A 19233-nucleotide genomic window follows, 5' to 3' on the forward strand; every position below is an offset into this window, starting at 1 on the left:
AATATGCAATCATAAAAAAAACCTATCTCTTTTCTTTTCAAGAAACACAAGAATGATGCAAGAAAGCATTTCAAAGAACATGTAATATGAATGTGAAACTTAAAGCCTTAGCATGATCTAATCTTTCTTCTAATGCAACATGCAATATTTTCTCATAGATTTAACAGTGAGTAACTCGAAAATATGCAGAGAGAATGATGTAAAAATGTATGGATTCTTATGCCACATATGCTGAGATTTCAGTTTAAATAGAAAGCTATCTAAAGTCCCAGTTAATCGATTAAGTACTCATTTAATCGATTAACAGGTTGTTGAAAATAATGGTTTTCAATTTTTCAGTTTTATGTGGAAACTGTGATTCTGTTAATCGATTAACACTATTCATAATCGGGGTTAATCGATTAACCAGTGTATTTTTAATACATGATTAAATGGTAAACTACTTATATGATATATGCTCATGCAATACATGATTTCCAAATATAATATCTTTAATGCACAAAATCAATGTATTCAAATGCATGAACCTAATTATCATATATTTCTAGATGATGTCTCATTTTAGTGGATTAATTACTTTATTAAGTCTTGTGAGACTCACACATAGGTTTTCTTAACCTAGACTCAATATCTATGGCAAACATCCTAGACTTCTAAAAAAATGATAAAGAATTATAACCTAAGTCTAATAAGTCACCACTTGAGTCCTCGACATGTTGTATATTGAATGATCTTCAAGCTTGTCTTCATGTTGGTCTTCATCAAAACATAGATCAATCTCCAATGGTGTCTTCACTTTCAAAGACTTGGCACAAGCAGTTAGTCAAGTATGCAAGTACATGTCAAAACCAGGGAAACAACATTGGGAAGCAGTCAAATGAATTTTCAGATATTTGAAGGAGACTACAGGTATCAGTATCATGTTTGGCAGCCAACATAGTAAGCATTTAGTTATTGGTTATGTTGATTTGGACTATGCAGGAGACTTGAAGAAGGTCCACAACGGGGTTTGTCTTCACCCTTGCAGGTGGACCAATTATGTGGAGATCATCAGTTCAGTCTATTGTTGCTATGTCCACAACTGCAGCAAAGTACATGGCAGCTGGTGAAGCTTCTAAGGAAGCCCTATGGCTTATGGGGCTGGTAAATGAGTTAGCCATTGAGCAAGATGGAGTTCCGCTGCATTGTGGCAGTCAGAGTGCTATCTTCTTGGCAAAGAACCAGGTGCATCATGCTAGGACCAAACATATTGATGTGAGATTTCACAAGATCTAAGAGTTGGTAGCTTGTGAGCAGATACTATTGCAGAAGGTTCACACTTCAGAAAATGCAGCTGATATGCTAACCAAACTGGTTACAGTGGACAAGTTCAGGCATTGTCTCAGCTTGCTGAACATTCACTGGTGCTGGACTATGGAGCGCCCCCAACCCAATGGCGGAAGATGGAGATTGATGATATTCGCCAAGGTGGAGATTGGTGTGCAATGACTCATATTTCTAGACACCAGCAATATAAGTTATGAGCTTGGGCTGATGTAAATGAGTTGGGGTAGAGGGCTATATATTTATGTTATGTAAACCTAATGTAACAAGGAGAAGAATAGTTAAACATTAATCCTAATTCTCTAATAATATATACTGGTAGCCGCTCAACGCTCCCGGGAACGTAGGTACAATTGGTCAAACTCGTTACCAAATCTCTTGTGTTATTCTCTTGTCTGTGTACTCTTTACTATTTGATTGTTCGCTTATTCCCAACAGATTCTTTTGGTGTAAATGTAGTTTTAAGTAAATTTGTGTTTTTTATTAAGAAAAGCTTATGAAATGGTAGGGGTACTGGACTTATTGGATTATTAAGATTTATCGAGTACTGGATTATTTTTTTTGAAATGTTACAATGTTTTCTTTTGATTGATAGAATATTTAGTACAATTTAAAGTTTTTAACTTATTTTAATTCTACACTGAGGATGGCACTAGAAATTTTTAGCTTTAATTCTCACTTGAAGAGATCTGATAACTTATTCAATGGCTGAGTCTAAGACAAAAAGAAGGGGGGAGATTGAATCTCCTTGTCTTTATCCTCTTCCACCTTTGAAGTAATAATTGATACCTCCATTGATTGCTAAGGAAAATGAGGTTGTGTTTATTGAAAAGATCTCTTATCTCACATATATGTTGTTCGAGACTCATAATATATAATAAAGCAAAAATAACAATAATTTGTAGAAAGCCAGATCTTTGTGGATTTCACAATCCATTTGTGAATCTTTGTGGATTTAGGTGGAAAAGCATACCCTCCCAGTTCCTTTCATAGTCTGATGGTTCTATTATTGTCCCCACTCTTCTTTCTCCAACAATTTGTTGTCCCATGCCCATATCCCTTACCATTGGCAATGAACTTCTTGTTCCATAACAACACCCTTCTCATTCTCAAATTGGACTCTATTTGGCACCATATATGTAACACTAATGAAGTCCATGAAAGATTTAAAGTTCCATGATATAAGTCTGTCCAACTACCAATGTGATAACATTTTTAAATTTTCAAGAACTCATTTGCAGACACTTTTCTTTCTAGGATGAAGTTGGTCATATTTATATATTTGAAATGTCAATTTGATGTTTTACTCTTAATTCTGTAATTTAGGTTTTTATAATGTTCAAACTTATTCATTATGCTAACTTATCATATTAACTCGATTTCACCCTAAATATGTTGAGATCATGGTTGGACTGGATTCAAATCCAAGCAAATGGCCTTATAGTTGTTGAATTGGTCCAAGTGAAGGAAAATTTAGTCCTTTAAATGTGAGGTGTTAAGTTTGATGTGTATAAAAACATTACTTACCATAATTGATAAATCATACTCTTACCCACATGGCTAAATAAAATGTTACTTTCAAATGCTAAATTAAGGATAGCACAAGTGAAACTCCAAAGTTTTTATTCACACTCTCTCCTAATCACTCATTTTTTTTTTAAAAATAATTTTATAAAATTATGATTGAACAATGAAGATTATGAATAGGTATTGGAGAATGCTAATAGTCTCATCTCTAAAATACATATGAACCACAACTCTATCTAAATTAAATCTAAATATTGATAAATGAGTTTCTTAAGTATGATTTTACATGTTGGATAATTGTCGTATGCATGACTATTAAACTCTAGCGTATATGAACTCATACAAGTTTAGGTGATGGAATCAAGTTAACTTGCATAGAAACTTAACCTAGGTGAACTCGTATAAACTCAGGTAAACTCACGTGTTTACAGATGACTTTACAAATTAACATGCCCACTCAAATATTAAGTTGTCTAAACATCCAAAATGATATTGCTTAATTTAATGACTAAAGCACCTAAAATAATGATGTTTCTTCATTAATCATATAAAAACATTCATTATGCCTATAAATGTTATTTACTGTGAATGTGTTGGTCTATCGTATAAGATATGTTAACATGTTATTGATTTAATTTTTTTGTTACAGATGTTATGTTCAATGATGTTTTTTAAAATAAACAATTTATGAGTCATGTTTCGACCCAAAATTACCCAAGTTTCACGAGGATAGGTAAACTCATGAGTTTGACAACCATTGTTGTGTATTAAAATAAATTTATTGATATGAGCAAAATCCAATTTAACGTTTTTACATGTTGAAAAGACGTTTTTACGTGTTGAAAATGATTAATCTTTAACTAAATACTATATGGTATCCTTTTTATATTATCCCATTTTTTCATCTCAACAAATTACACATTAATACATTAATTGTATTTTGAAACCACTCATCCCATACTAAACCAATTTGTATAATTTAGTTCAGTTTGATTTTTCGAATTCCGATGAATCAATTACACCCTAAAATGGACAGGACAAAGGAAGGGAGAGCAACATCTTTAACATTCATGTGTATTTCACTGCTAACGCCTTTTTGGTGCACCCCAATCATTGGTAATTCCCCTTTTTATATAATACTTTTGTCTCCCTCCTTAACCAAACAACCCGTAAAACCCAACCTATTTGATAATTTTAACAAATAAATAGTAAATATTAATTCAATCTATTTAAGTTATTAAAGTGCCACCTCATCTACATGTGAAGCATGGACAAATGTTTCACCTAATAATCCCAATGCAACAAAGGGCTCAAACTCCATATATAATTAATAATTATATGTATCAATATAATATTTTTTATTTTTAAGAGTGTAATATTTATACAGTATTAATGTAAGGATTTTATACATGGTTACTATATCATTTATTTGAATTACTTTCTTTCGAAGAGTTAATAATAATTAAATATAAATAATAGATAATATAATAATAATATATAAAATTCATACAATGTCTATACATATATTTTTTTTCTAATTAATTATTAAAATTTTAATGGTCCAACAAAATCTAAACTCTTATTTGATTAATGATGTAAATCAAGAGTGTTTATAGGTGGGACGAGTGGGTAGACATGTTAAAAGGATCTTAAGAAATCTTCATATCATTGATATTTTATGATAAAAAATAGTAAAAAACAAAGTAAATAAACCAAGAAAAATATAAGACTTGTGTTAAAAATTAAGAAGGGGTTAGTAATTTAGTATAGCGGTGGAGTCTTATGTCTTCAAGTGTCGTGCATGCATTTTATGCATTTGTTCCTTTTTGCATGCACTCTCTCTCCTCTCTCTATCTCTGCTGTCTTTCTCTCTCTACAGAAACACCCTCTTTCAATCACATACACGCGCTCACGCTTTCTCTCTCTCTCTCTCTCTCTAAAATCAAGGTCAATCAATTCACGTTACCCTTTTCTGATTTCTTCACTGTTATTCCTCTTATTCAGTTCACTGATGAAATATACATAACAGGTGTCTGTGTTGTTACAGAGATTTCAGCTGAGAGGGATAGCAGCCACAGTAAAGTTTGGTTCTTTTTGGTTCATCTGAATGATCAATTAACTTATTTATAGATTTTATTTTTGGGGGTGAGACAAAGTTTTTTACTTTTTTGTTGACCCTTTGTTATTTACTGCGTAAATCTCGAAACTTTTGCATGGGTGTTTTTAATCTTACGAGTTTTATGAGTTTTGGGCCAAAAGGGTTTTTTGATTTAGGGGTTTTTGATTTTGATTTTGATTTCGTGTAGTTGAATTTTGGATTGATGGGTTCGGACCCTTGCGTGAATGCTCCATGTGTGCACGATTGGAAGATGGGGTGGCCTCTACGATCTGGTGGATTCGCCCAACTATGCATCAAGTGCGGGTAAATATCACTCCTTTTCTTTTCAATTCTATATATTTCTCATTTTTGGATTATGGGTTGATTTTGTTTTGAATCTAAGAGATATTTTTGGGTTTTGACTTTGATGTAATGTGTTTTGTTCGGGGATTTTGCGGTTTATATCTGTGTGCCTAATATAAAGAATCTGGTCTCAACGTTGTCAATGTAAGTGGATAATTCAAAGAACAATATGTATGGTACGGACTAATTTCAAACAATACACTTGATTACTTGATCATGAATTGAGGAAGCCAGGGTAGAAATGGAAACTTTGAAATCGTTGTTGTTTTAGGATAAGGATCAATGTAGTTAATTTGGGACATATTTCTAAAGAATGAAATTTAGCATTAATTGTTAGTAGTAAAATAGAAATAATATTGTGCCTTTTAAAATGTTTTTTTATATGATAATCTTTTGTACTTTAATAAAATGATATCTTTTGTTGACTATTTTTGGTATTTTTTTGCCATATTAGATTCATGGAGGAATGGAAGCGTGGCATCCTTGATCCACTGTAAGTTCAACAATTTGGTACATTTAAAAAAAGTGTATCTTTTGTTGACTAATTTTTTCAGCATCTTCTGTCAAACCAATGTATTATAGCGTCATTCAATCCATGTAGTTAACCCAACCTAGTGAGATTTATTTGGTACATATCTCGCCTAATGAGATTAAAGTTTGATTGTTGTTGTTCTGTCAAACCAATCATTTAATGTTCATTGCGATAATGGTTTGATTGGTCCATTTTCATTTTTTCATTGTAGATTTACTATTCTTGTACAGCTGCATAAGTGATTGTTGTTATATGTGTTTAGAGTCACATCATCACACCTTTATATGATAAGGAGATTAGAGTTTATGTGGTTTACAGACATTAGTGTATATTACCCAGTTGACTACGTCACTCTCTTTAGTATATAATTTTTGTAAACTTTTCTTACACATCTATATTTTTGAGTAAATGGTTTCATGAAAACCTTCATTCTCTTATTCTAATGCCACATTTTCTGCTTCCCTTGTGTAGTCTCTTGTCCTTATTTGAAGATGCATCCAACTCCTCCAAAGTGTAGGGTGCATGTTAGGGAGTAAAGTGAAAGTGCTAATCAATTATAAAATGATCATTCGAATGAGTTCTCACATATCCATGAGTTTTTTCTTTTTAATCTAGGATTTTAATGGTTGTGCACTTACAGTGTAAAAAACTTTTACACTATCAGTACACAACTTTTCTTAATCTAAATGCTTGTATTAAAAAAAAAACAGTGTTTCCCATTCATTGTGAACCTGGCACTTTCAAGGATATTTTTCCTTTAAAATTCATCACCAATTCATATGGAACAGTATGTGTTGTTTTAATTGTGAATTAGTTGCTTCTAGGCCATGCAATATGTTCTCCCTTTGCTAATTTCCTTCTTTTATACATTTGGTAATATTGCCATTCATTTTGGTTTGTAATAATTTATTTAATAATTCTTCAAATTTCCCACTTGGAAATGCTTAATGTGTTACTCCATATGCTTCAGATCTGCTTATGATATGTCAGTTTTCTGTAATAAATTCCATCGTCAAAAAACCGGGTGGGTGGAGTGTAAATTTTGCAACAAGGTAAAACATGTTCTATTCTTTAATTTTTCCCATTTAAATTCTATTCATGCATTGCCTTTCTCTCCATATTCATTGAAATCTATTTGACTTGGTTTGACAGCCTATCCACTGTGGATGCATAGTATCTAGATCTTTATTCGAGTACCTTGACTTCGATGGCATAGGTTGTGTTAGCTGTGTAGCTTTCCAACTTCGTACGGTAAGTTTAATCTGGATATTTTCTAGTGTAATTTTTAGTTTGACATTAATAGTTATGGTTAATCTCTGTTTAATGCAACTGCCATTATTTTGTCGCATATTTGTTGCTAAATTTGCTTTCTCACGTTTGCTCATAGATGTCTATATGTTCATCCCATTATTTAATGCAAAACTGCTCACTAGGATTAGCCTTTTGTGACTATTTTAATGATGCATATTATCTTCAAATATTTGTTAGTAAAAGGGTTGCCAGCAATTTAAATATCCGGCCTTTCGTTTTTTGTTTCCCCTCTCTCGTTTCCTCTATCAAATTTGTGTGTTGGATATCAGTACTTCAACGATGATTGGTTATCAGTGTTCCCTCTGTTATACAAAAAACCACATGTCATCATCTGTATGGAATGCAATAATGCATGTTTATGCTTATGATCATTTGAAGGACCTCAATCTTCTGTTACACTAGAGTTATGTTTGTAATTATCTTCTGCAAATTTTTATTACTTGGTTGTTGGGGCTTCTACTGATTCTTTGCCTTGGTATTCTTTTAGGGTTGTTATTTAACATATGTTGGTACGAATAATTATGGAGATGCTCCACTTAGACTTATATTGTGCTACTTAATTCTGTAACAGTTCACAGATTCCTATTATTTGATGTTTTTCTGCAGACGAGGAATACTGAAAATCTTAATGGGTCTATTTCATCAACCAAAAATAATTCAAGTGATTGGCGTTCTGCTCATATCGATGAAACACTGTTTGTGGATAATAGTGATGAAGGAAAACTTATGCAGTTGTGCAGAATTGTTGAAGCTAGTGAATCCAGCCGTTGGAATAATGCTCGTAGAGATAGCATAATGTCATGCAGTGGACAAAACAACCAAGAAGTGAAGTGCTCATTGGAGGAAGTGGATACCGGATTTTCAAATATGATTAAACCATTGGTTCAATCACTAGCGTTTTCCAAATTAGAAAATAATAGATCAACATGGGAGATTAAAAACATACATGAATCAACTGCACAACCATCTTTGAATATGTATCTGGGAAATCCGTCAGGGAACAACACTATCCTGCCTTCTTCTGGAGAGATCCTAGAAGCAAGACTTGAGGGAAACGGATCTCCTCCCTTTCACCAAGGGCAAAGATCTCGCCCTATATGGCCCAAACCATTGAAGACTGGGATATCCATGAATCTGGAACCAGATAAAGGAACACTTTCTCATGCACGGATTGCCCGACCACCTGCTGATGGTAGGGGCAAGAGTCAGTTACTTCCTCGATACTGGCCCAGGATCACTGATCAAGAGTTGGAGCGATTGTCTGGAGAGTATCCTTTTTTCTAAGTTTTTAATTTTATTCTTCTTGCACATCTATAGTACACTGTCATGATATAAAGTTGATTTAAGGAAGTATCCCTTAATGTTATGATAACAGTTTGAAGTCCACTGTAGTGCCTTTATTTGAGAAGGTGTTGAGTGCCAGTGATGCCGGTCGAATTGGTCGTCTTGTTCTCCCAAAAGCCTGTGCTGAGGTATGTTGAAGGTTTTATTTTCTTTCTTTCCTTTTTTATGTGCTTGTTTTTCTACTGGTCTGTATGTGTATATGGAACTCTGTTTCTGCAGTTTTTCTTAAAAAAAAATTCAATAAAAATAGATTAAGTTCTCAATTGTCTTCCAATAATATACAGGACATGAAGCTGGTCCTCCAAAGTTGTTGGACATCAATTTGGTGCTTCGTAGTGTAAAGTAAGCATGTATTTAGGGACCAAATATACATTCAGGGACTAAGTTGATGTCAATATAAGCTTTGAGGGACCAAATTGATGTCCAAAACCTTTGAAGGACCAACTTGATGTTGAATTTTGGGGATGAATCTGTGTACTTAGTCTAAATAAATTAAAGAGATATGTGTTTACTTTGTAATTGCCGTTCATCTTACAATCTTGCATATATTCGCAGGCTTATTTTCCTCCTATTTCGAATTCTGAAGGTCTTCCTTTGCGGGTCCAAGATGTGAAGGGGAATGAGTGGACATTTCAGTTCAGATTTTGGCCTAATAACAATAGTAGGATGTATGTATTGGAAGGTGTGACCCCTTGCATACAGGCCATGCAATTATGTGCTGGTGATACTGGTATGCATCAATCCGGGGAACGGACTCCTTGCACATATCTATTGCATTACAATTTTGAACTTTTATTCAAATCTATTTGGTATTTTGATTTATGTAACATTGTTTAAAGAAATACTTGTGTTTCTATAGCAAACACGTTTGTAGTTTCATTAAATGATTAGCAGCCATGGCTACATATAGGATAACTATGTGCTAGTATTACTATTCTGATAATGATTTAGGACAAATGTAAGAATTCAAACCCTTACAAATTGATCTGTTGTATATTATTTGTTGTTTCCTACAGAGTGGAACTGCAGATATTTTGGAGACACTAATATGTTTTGCAAATATGAAATCACTAATCGCTTACGATCTTTTTGTTGCAGTAACATTTAGTCGGATAGATCCCGGGGGAAAGCTTGTTATGGGTTTCAGAAAGGCATCGAATTCTATAGATACACAGGTTTTGACACAAAATTTTGCACTTCACTAGCTGTGGCACGGTCTCTTCTTAGTATAATACATCTTTATTTTTCTTCTGATGCTGAATATGATAAGTGGCTATCGTTTAAACAGGATGCTTCTACGTCTGCCCATTCTAATGGCATTTCAACGAAGGGAACAACCAATTCTGGTGGAACCGAGAATCTGCCACCGGGTAGCAGTTTTGCTGATCTTCTCCAGATGATAAAAGGGAATGGGGAACCTCACTTAAATGGGCATCTGGAACATCTTCATTTGGGTGCTGGAGCTGCAGGTTTGCTTAAAGCAGAAAATTGCGAGAAAACAAACAATCATTCACCACAGCAACCAATTCCAGTTTCTGAGAAGAGGACTCGCAATATTGGGCCTAAAAGCAAGAGGTTTTGCATTGATAACGAAGATGCTATGGAGTTGAGACTTACATGGGAAGAAGCACAGGACTTGCTTCGGCCACCCCCAAGTGTCCAGCCAAGTATTGTCACAATTGAGGACCAAGTAATTGAAGAATATGAGGTATGTACGAGAATGTCATATGAGTACGTCTTCTTCTTTGGTAGGTTAGCTATTACAAGGTGATTATGGACTGATATAGCTTTGACCATCATGTTCAAATTTCTTTTACCTAGCTAATCCGGTCCTCTGCTTCGTTTCATTTAGGAACCTCCGGTTTTTGGAAAGAGAACTATATTCTGTGCCTGTTCATCTGGGTAAGAATCCATCACTTTTTTTTATATTTAGGCATTTAGCAATTAGCATCATATTTTGGCACTGTAGAAAGTCTCTACTGGTGATTACTTATTCATTACGTGTTCTTGCCTGTGAGTTTGTTGAAACAGATAATAACATTTTGGTATTTTCTTGGATCTATGTCTGTCATCACAAGAATAATACTTACTATCAGAATTAGGAATTAGATCTTCTTCATTCTCTACTAAAGCATCCAAATTTGTCATATTGATGTGTTAGCAAATTCTCAGTTCGTGCTTTAATATGTTAACTATTCCATCCAGGGGGAAAGAACAATGGGCTCAATGTGATGATTGCTCTAAATGGCGAAGACTACCAATCGATGTTCTTCTTCCTCCTAAGTGGACATGTTTTGAAAACGTTTGGGATGCTAGCAGGTGCACCATGATTATTATTTATACCGCCTCTTTATATGTGAGTGATCATATGGTTTACAATTTTTATTGTGGACAATGTTTTTTCAGGTCTTCATGTTCCATGCCAGAGGAGAAGAGTTCACGGCAATTCGAAAATCTTCTGAAACCCAACAAAGGTGTGATCTTATTATCAATGTTTGAGTACTAATTTGAATTTATGTTTTTTTAGGGATCAAATTGGTACACATGAAAATGTATAAGGACTAAAGTGATTATTCAGCCTTAGTAATATTTATTTGGTAGCTGCAGGGTAGGAAATAACAAATTGAAAGTGAAAAATAATCTTGCAAAAATATGGAGCTTATAAAAGGAAATAATCTAGAATTATTTTCTGAAAGTTGCCAAACATGGATTTTAAGGCAAAAATAAGCTGCTTATATGAGAAAATAACTATACCAAACATGCTGTAGGACTGCACTTCTACTTCCTTTTGTTCTATACTTCATTAGGCACAATTGTTATTTCCTATTTTGTCCTTATTTGGTTAGTATAATAGTTCCCAAATCTTTCTGGATGCACTTATGTTTCCCAGATTTTAAGAAGCGAAAAACTCTAGAAAATGGCAAGTCAATCAAAGAGCATGAGCCTTGTGGATTAGATGCTCTTGCCAGTGCAGCAGTTTTAGGAGAAAATCTTATGGACCCTGCCGAGTCATCAGCTGGAGCCACCACAAAACATCCTAGACACCGTCCCGGCTGCTCTTGTATTGTGTGCATTCAGCCCCCTAGTGGAAAGGGGAGACATAAGCCAACCTGTACATGCAATGTGTGCATGACCGTAAAACGCCGGTTCAAAACCCTTATGCTACGAAAGAAGAAACGCCAATCGGAACGCGAAGCAGATGCTGCTGCTAAAAAAGATAACAATCACCAGAGAGATGAGTCAAATGCCAATGGAGCGTCAAAAGATGATACAAGCCATTTGGAGAAAGAGAGAGGACTTAAGCCCAGGGTGGGCGAGTCCAGCGCTGGACGAATAGACTTAAATTCTCATCCCAACCGCGAAGATGCACAAATGGATATAACAGGACTTAGCATGTCTATTAATCATCTTGAAATTACAAACCATCAAGCAAGGGAATATATGAATCCGAATGGCTTAAAAAACAGCGATGTGCAGGTTAGTCAACATTCTTCATTACTCACTCAATCTAATGGAGAAGGTTAGGAATACTTCCCTGTCTATAAAGGGGAAAAAGGTCAAAACAATCTTTCTTAACAATTTATTTTTATCTTTCTCCTTGCACTCTCACAAATTATATATATTTTTGGTTTCTTTTTCAAAAGGGTGGTCAAAGATAGTTTTTTTTTTTTACAACCTAGAGACTGTAATTTTGTTCCCCTTATATTTTGAAAGATTTTACTTCATGGAAATGAGTTCTTGCACATTTCTTTACTTGACAGTGTATTTGCTTTTAGTTTATCAGAATGAAAGATAGGAACAAAAGTATACTTCTGTCTGTAAATCTTTGTTTATATTTGGTTTGGTTTTGCCGTGAGAAACTGCCACATAAAGGTTGCATATATATAGTCATGCAAGTACTTGTTACATTGCTGCATGGTTGGAGCGAGTTTAGATGCCACAATTTATTATAGAATCAATGGTTGCATAACAAACTGTAGGTGCTAGAGTCTCATAAAAGAAGCGAGAAAGAGTTATATTTATGGAAAATTTGGGGTGGTAAAAGTTTACTACCTCCATTGTCAAATATAAATACAACTGGAGAATTTCAATCTTAATAAATATAAGAAAATAGTAAAAACTTCGTAATATTTTGTCAAAAACTATTCTGTATCCAAATAAATATCGATGATGGGTAATTTTGTAATTGTAATTTTTTTGTACAAAAAAATACGGGGAGATAACCATTTTTACGAGGAGGGAGTATTTAGTACTTAAAATTGCTTAAACTTATATACCATTAATGATTTAGTATAGTGGGAGGTATAAAGTATAAACAAAGTTGTGCAAGAGAAAAATTGTATGTACTATCTAAGAATTATTTAAATGAGAAAAAGAAGTATACACGATAGTAGAGATTTTTAAACTATCACATTATCCACCTTTCATTTTTATTTATTATTAACTTTTAAATAAAAGTATACAAACAATGGTGCACTAATTATATATAAATATTTATACTATCAGTGTATAGATATTATACATTTTATATTATACTACAATCCACCATTTATATTTAATCATTATTAACTTTAAATATAAATCAAACAATGAATAATGATTGATATACAAAATGCATATAAAATTAAATTTTTCCATTGAAAACATATAAATACACTTATTCCGAAAAATGGAAAACATTTTACATGATAAAGTGATATATATAATAACTTATGTCAAAATATTCTCATATTATATGAAAATTATAAATCTTCGCCTTATAATCATACATGAATGATTCAGATTAAAAGTTAGTTATTCATCAGACGATTTTTTTTAATCTTGAACAATCAAATAAGATTCAATGATCCATATCTACTCGTTATATATATAAAATGACTCAAGTGAAAAAAAATTCATATCATATAAAAACTATAAATATGGGTCTTACAATTACACGTGGACGATGCAAATTAAAAGTTACTTATTAGTCAGATCATTATTTTTCTAAAATTTTGACCGTTGAAATAAGATCCAATGATCTATATCTACTTGTTATATATATATATAGTATTTATATTTGTAATATTATATTTATATATACATATATGTTATATTTGTATTTATATAATATAAATATATAATAATATACTTATATTTATATTATGAATATAAAATATTTATATCATAACTATATTATATATAGATTATATTTATATTATAAATATTTTATAATATAAATATATATTTATATTTTTATATATCTGTGTAATATTTTTAAAAATAAATTAATTATTAAATTGTCCAAATGAACTAATTTGAGTTGAATTGAACAATTTGTAATCTTTAAACGAGCCGAACTTGAATAGAGGTGACAAAGTTATCCATAATCCAAAGTTCATCTATATCTATAAGAATATGTTCATCCAAATCAATCCATTAGAACTAACAAATTTAAATGGATATAATCAAAGAGAAAAATATATATATACTGAAAGTGTAAGAGTTTTTTAAATTGTCATTGCATCATTCACTGTTCATTGTCAATTATAATTGACTCTTAAATAAAAGTAATAGAAATTAATGGTAGATGATGCATTAACTGTATACAAATATTTACATAGTCAATACATAGATATTACACTCTATAATTGATGACTTTAGTATTGGATGAATTTTCATTCTTCCATCATATAAATGATTCAATATATCTAACCTGAATAAATATTCAATTCATCTAAAAAACAAACATTCAAAAAATAAAGATGCCTTTTCAAGGTAAACCACCTGTATGATTGTCCATTCACATAAAGAATAAAGATGCTTCTTCACATTGATGGGATGCCATTTTTTTCTTAATTGATTTAGACAGCTTTTTATAAATATCAGTTTTCAATAAAATATTATGATAAATATCCTGAAAACTGTCTTTGTTGTTTCAATTTCATTCACTACTTAATGTTCACTTTCTTATAGTGTTTCTGACTCTCATTTTTTTTATTTTTAAAAATTTGTTTATAAGTACATAATATATAGAAATATTTGTTAACAACTCTACACATAAAATCTTAAATGATGTATTATTATAGAATACTACAATTTTATTAACTTCAAAAAACACATAAAAAAAAGTAAAAACTCTTTGAAAAAAATTAAAATGTTTTTTAAAAGTGATTTTCTTAAAAATGTTATTTTAAAAAATATTTCATTGAAATTTGGTTTTTAAAATAATGATTTTCTTCAAAAATGTTTTTAGTTCCACTTAAAAAAATCAAATGGATTAGATATTCATTCATCCATATTTATGAAAATGGAGTCATGGATGATTTGGATAGATGAGAATTCATCCATTGAGTTTAGATATAGATGGATTGGATAATTTAAAATATGATTTAAATGGATTTATATGAATTGATGCATGACTTTTCATCCATCTATTACGATCCAAATTCATCAATTTGCTAACTATAAATTCGAGCTAAAAAATAACTCGTATCAAACTCAAGTTGAGTTTCGAACTAAGCTCAAGTTTGACTCGATTTGACTCGTTTACAGCCCTAAACCCCAGGAGACAATTAAAATCATTGAATACACTTGTCTTAGACACACGTGACTTTAAATATACTTAGTTTTATATGCATATATCATTAGATGTGATTGTCACTAGATACCATAACTGGTTGGATGAATATAGTTACTAAACATTTGATATAATATTCTAATTTCCCTCAATATATAGCTTTGGATAGGATTAAAATATTTTTTGTTTGTTTATTTATTTCAGATTAAAAAAGCTTTAAGTATAGATAAACACAAACATATGTTTACTTCCTAAATTGAATTATTTATTATTCATCTAAACAACTATCATACTTTACCAGTATACAATAGGATAAAACAGGTGCAATACTTAAGTGCTAGTGATACATGTAATCTATTATAATATAGACTTTTTTCTATCCCACTATTAAATTAACTTTGATACCGTTAATTTTTTTTCCAAATCTATATGGTGGTTCTGTCAAAAAGAGGAGGTTGTTTCGAGATGGAAGTTAAAGAAGGATGAATAATTTCTCATACACCCTGTAATAGTAATAGTAATAATCATATAATATTAATAGCAAGATACCCGTGTATCAGCGATCCACGGGGCAATACTTTTTTGCTGTAAGATTAATAATACATATTACATGTTTAAGAAACATATGTTACTCGTGCATTCATATTGTTAAGAACACACATGTGATCTGTACATTCGCATGACTAAAAACATACATGTTACTTGTACATTCGTATTACTAAGAAAACACATATTACTCATACATTCGCATAGTTAAAACACACATGTTACTTATACATTTATATTATTAAGAATACACGTCTTACCTGTGTATTTGCATATTCAATCACATAAGAAAAATAAATGTCAATTTTTAATTTGAATTTTCTAATGGAAATAACAAATTGAAAGTATGAAACATGATACCATATTATTTTTATTAAAATAAATATTTTAAAATTTATAGAAAGTGAAATGATTTTTTCAATTTTAAATACGATATTTTTAATGAAAAAATGAAAATCAAATCATTATACTAAATGAGTTTTTTTATTAAAAATATATTTAAAAGTTATAAAAAACTTGAATTTGGAATTTGACTTTTCAATTATAATAGAGAAAAATTAAAATTCAAAAAATATGAAATATTAAAATTCAATTGGAAAAATGTTACAAAACTTTGATGAGGTGTAAAAATGCAATTATTCTTAGATAAATAGTAAACGTTAAATAATATACATAGATTAGTGTAAAGAAATAGTTTGGATGTGAAAAATGATTTCAATCTCATCTAATTCTCAATGTCTATTACATTTTAACATAACAAAACATAAGTATTGTAAACACTCAATTTTGGTGGGGTAGCGACATAGACCAATCGATAATTAATATTAAATTATTAACATATAAAATATAAAAAAAGCAAGGATAGTGTGAGAAGGTACATAGTAATAACATGTGACATGAATGAGTTTTTTTTTTTTAATTAATAACTTAGAACATTTTAAGATGAGAAAATGTGAGGAAAATATAATGTGGCATGTAGGAAAACATGTGAGGAGGATGTGACATGTGGCATAATGTGAGGAGAATATGACATGTGGCATGAAGGGAAAACATGTGAGGAGAATATGACATGTGATATAATGTGAGGAGAATATGACATGTGGCATGAAGGAGAAACATGTGAGGAGAATGTGACATGTGACATGAAGGAGTTTTTTTTATATGACATGTGGCATGAAGGAGTTTTTTTTATATGACATGTGGCATGTAGGAAAACATGTGAGGAGGATGTGACATGTGGCATAATGTGAGGAGAATATGACATGTGGCATGAAGGAGAAACATGTGAGGAGAATGTGACATGTGGCATGAAGAAGTTTTTTATTATATTGTTAATAGATGAGTTACAAAAGAGAGTAAGATACTGTGTAACAAGAAGTGATTGAAGGAAATAAAGTGAGAAGATGACTTACCCCAACACTAAGAGTTAGTATTCCTAACTAGGATCGCTGAGAAGATGACTTACCCCAACACTAAGAGTTAGTATTCCTAACTAGGATCATTGAGAAGATGACTTACACCAACACTAAGAGTTAGTATTCCTAACTAGGATTGCTGAGAAGATGACTTACCCCAACACTAAGAGTTAGTATTCCTAACTAGGATCGCACTGCCTATTTTGTCCGTGCTCATACAATGTCTGTCTAAATTAGGAGGGACATGGACAAGCCTATTTTTAAATAAGGCATGAAATATTATGTTTTGTCCATACTAAATATTAGCAGAAAGGATTTGCAGACCGACCTAAATAAATAAAAAAATATAAATGTATATGTGTTAGTCATACAAAATAAATAATACATAATTTGCAAATAAATATACAAACGTATTTATCATAATAAACAATCATACAAATAGAATAATACATAAAATACAGATGCATATATAGTACAAAATATGTATGGTATATAATTTGCATCAAAATACAAAATGAGTGCTATATATATATATATATATATGAGGAGAGATCCATTTACACCCAATTTAAGTTACTCTAATTACATTTAATCTCAGTCATTCATTTTCTTAAATCCAGCTGGCCAATTGAGTGAAATTTAAAAGATATTTAAGATTTCTCTTTTTTTCTCTCATCATTTATTTCAACCACTCATTTGGTCTATTGGAGTTAAGAAAATGAATGGCTGAGATTGAGTGTAATTATTGTAACTTAAATTGAATGTAAACGGATCCATTGTATATGTATTATAATATTATATAGATTTGGATTTGAATCGTAATCAATGGATGGAAAGTCATCCACCAATCAATATAAATCCATTTAAATCATGTTTTCAATTATTCAATCCAGCTATATTTAAACATAATAGATGAATTCGAATTCAACCAATCTATTGAAGAATACATTTTAATCGATTGGACGTATATCCAATTCACTTGATTTTTTTTTTAAATTGAAACTAAAAATACTTTTGAAGAAAATCATTTTTTTAAAAATTCACTATTTCAATCAAGCAATTTATAAAATCACTTTTTATTATTATAAAATATCACTTTTAAAAATAACATTTTTTGAAAAATGTTTTTTAATATTTTAAAGAAACACTTTTTAAAGAAAATGATTTAAAAGAAAAAGTGATTTTAATTCCATGAGGACAATGAAGCCTGGCTTTGGTTGAGCTTTCCAATTCAATAGAGCATTTGCTTCACTCCCTCTTCGCATTGCAGCTGAAGCAGGTGAATAGGCTATTAGGAATGTAAACAAACCCATTAAAGTAATATTTGGAAATATGAATATCGTGAACTTTTCAATCACTAATGATTTAGTAAATAGGATGTTGCAAATACTTATAATATACTTAAAAGTCATAAAACTCAGCATAACCATTAATTTGTAAATTTTCATGTTAACTTCACGGGTTAATTTGTAAATTTTCAAGGAGGAAAATGTTCGTGCTAATAAATTGGCAACCTAGTGTTGCTTCAAAACGGAAATCTTGGTGGAATTCTATTCCTGGTTTTATCCTTGAAGACTTCTCTAGAAATAGTCTTAGTTTGCCTAATTATAGATTTACTCACATGTAATCTTTTGTGTTTCTTTGTAATCGGTTTTCTTTCATTCAATAAATTTCTTGGTTTCTCGGCACCTTTGCCTTAAAAAAGATAAAAGCTGACCAAGACTATGGTCAACTAAAAGAAAAGTAGTGTATCAGTTTGTGCAATTCTACGTAATAACTTGAATTGTCTATTGGGTATTGCATTTTATGAGTTTCATAATTTGAATAGTTGATTATTATTACGAAATAATTCAACTTTAATAAAGAGATGATGTTAACTAAAAGTTCTTTTAAGAAGAAAATATAGTTGAAAAAGTGTTTTTCAATTTTTTTAAGAAACACTTTTTTAAAGAAAGTGATTTTTTGAACTTTAAAATAAAATATTTTTTGCAATATTCTACCGGCATGTGATTCAAATTCATCCATTACTAAACTTATCTATTGAATTATATCTATTTAAATTCATTAGCTTTAATGAATAGATTTGGATGAATTTATTTTTCTTGGATTTGGATGGATTGTGGATTATGGATAATTTTGTCTCCTCTAATCTATATAATATACAAAATACAAATATATATATATAATAAGAAAATGATAGCATTTTCTCACATTT

General features: G+C 31.0%; 1 protein-coding gene across 6 annotated transcripts; it reads left to right on the top strand.

The window, feature by feature from the left end:
* On the top strand, positions 4629 to 12315 carry LOC109345199 (B3 domain-containing transcription repressor VAL1-like). Of its 6 annotated transcripts, none has more exons than XM_019584045.1 (15): positions 4629 to 4797; positions 4880 to 4927; positions 5157 to 5272; positions 5766 to 5804; positions 6814 to 6895; positions 6996 to 7094; positions 7761 to 8422; positions 8530 to 8626; positions 9054 to 9228; positions 9597 to 9673; positions 9787 to 10206; positions 10351 to 10400; positions 10704 to 10817; positions 10905 to 10972; positions 11389 to 12315. In XM_019584045.1, exons 1-15 carry the CDS (start codon positions 4633 to 4635, stop codon positions 12021 to 12023), a joined length of 2847 nt encoding a protein of 948 aa, XP_019439590.1. In that variant the 5' UTR covers positions 4629 to 4632; the 3' UTR covers positions 12024 to 12315. The 6 variants fall into 6 exon arrangements, with proteins under 6 accessions (XP_019439590.1, XP_019439591.1, XP_019439592.1 ...); XM_019584046.1 differs by having other exon boundaries at positions 4898 to 4927; XM_019584051.1 differs by having other exon boundaries at positions 4721 to 4797; positions 4898 to 4995.

Source organism: Lupinus angustifolius, chromosome LG04 (assembly GCF_001865875.1).
Source record: "Lupinus angustifolius cultivar Tanjil chromosome LG04, LupAngTanjil_v1.0, whole genome shotgun sequence".
NCBI classification, from domain to species: Eukaryota; Viridiplantae; Streptophyta; class Magnoliopsida; order Fabales; family Fabaceae; genus Lupinus; species Lupinus angustifolius.

Excerpts from the sequence above, each read along its gene's own strand:
- LOC109345199 (XM_019584045.1), top strand. The coding sequence starts at position 4,633 with ATGTCTTCAAGTGTCGTGCATGCATTTTATGCATTTGTTCCTTTTTGC. Across the intron at positions 7,095-7,760 it reads TAGCTTTCCAACTTCGTACG|ACGAGGAATACTGAAAATCT; the intron begins GTAAGTTTAATC and ends GTTTTTCTGCAG. Across the intron at positions 10,207-10,350 it reads AAGTAATTGAAGAATATGAG|GAACCTCCGGTTTTTGGAAA; the intron begins GTATGTACGAGA and ends CGTTTCATTTAG.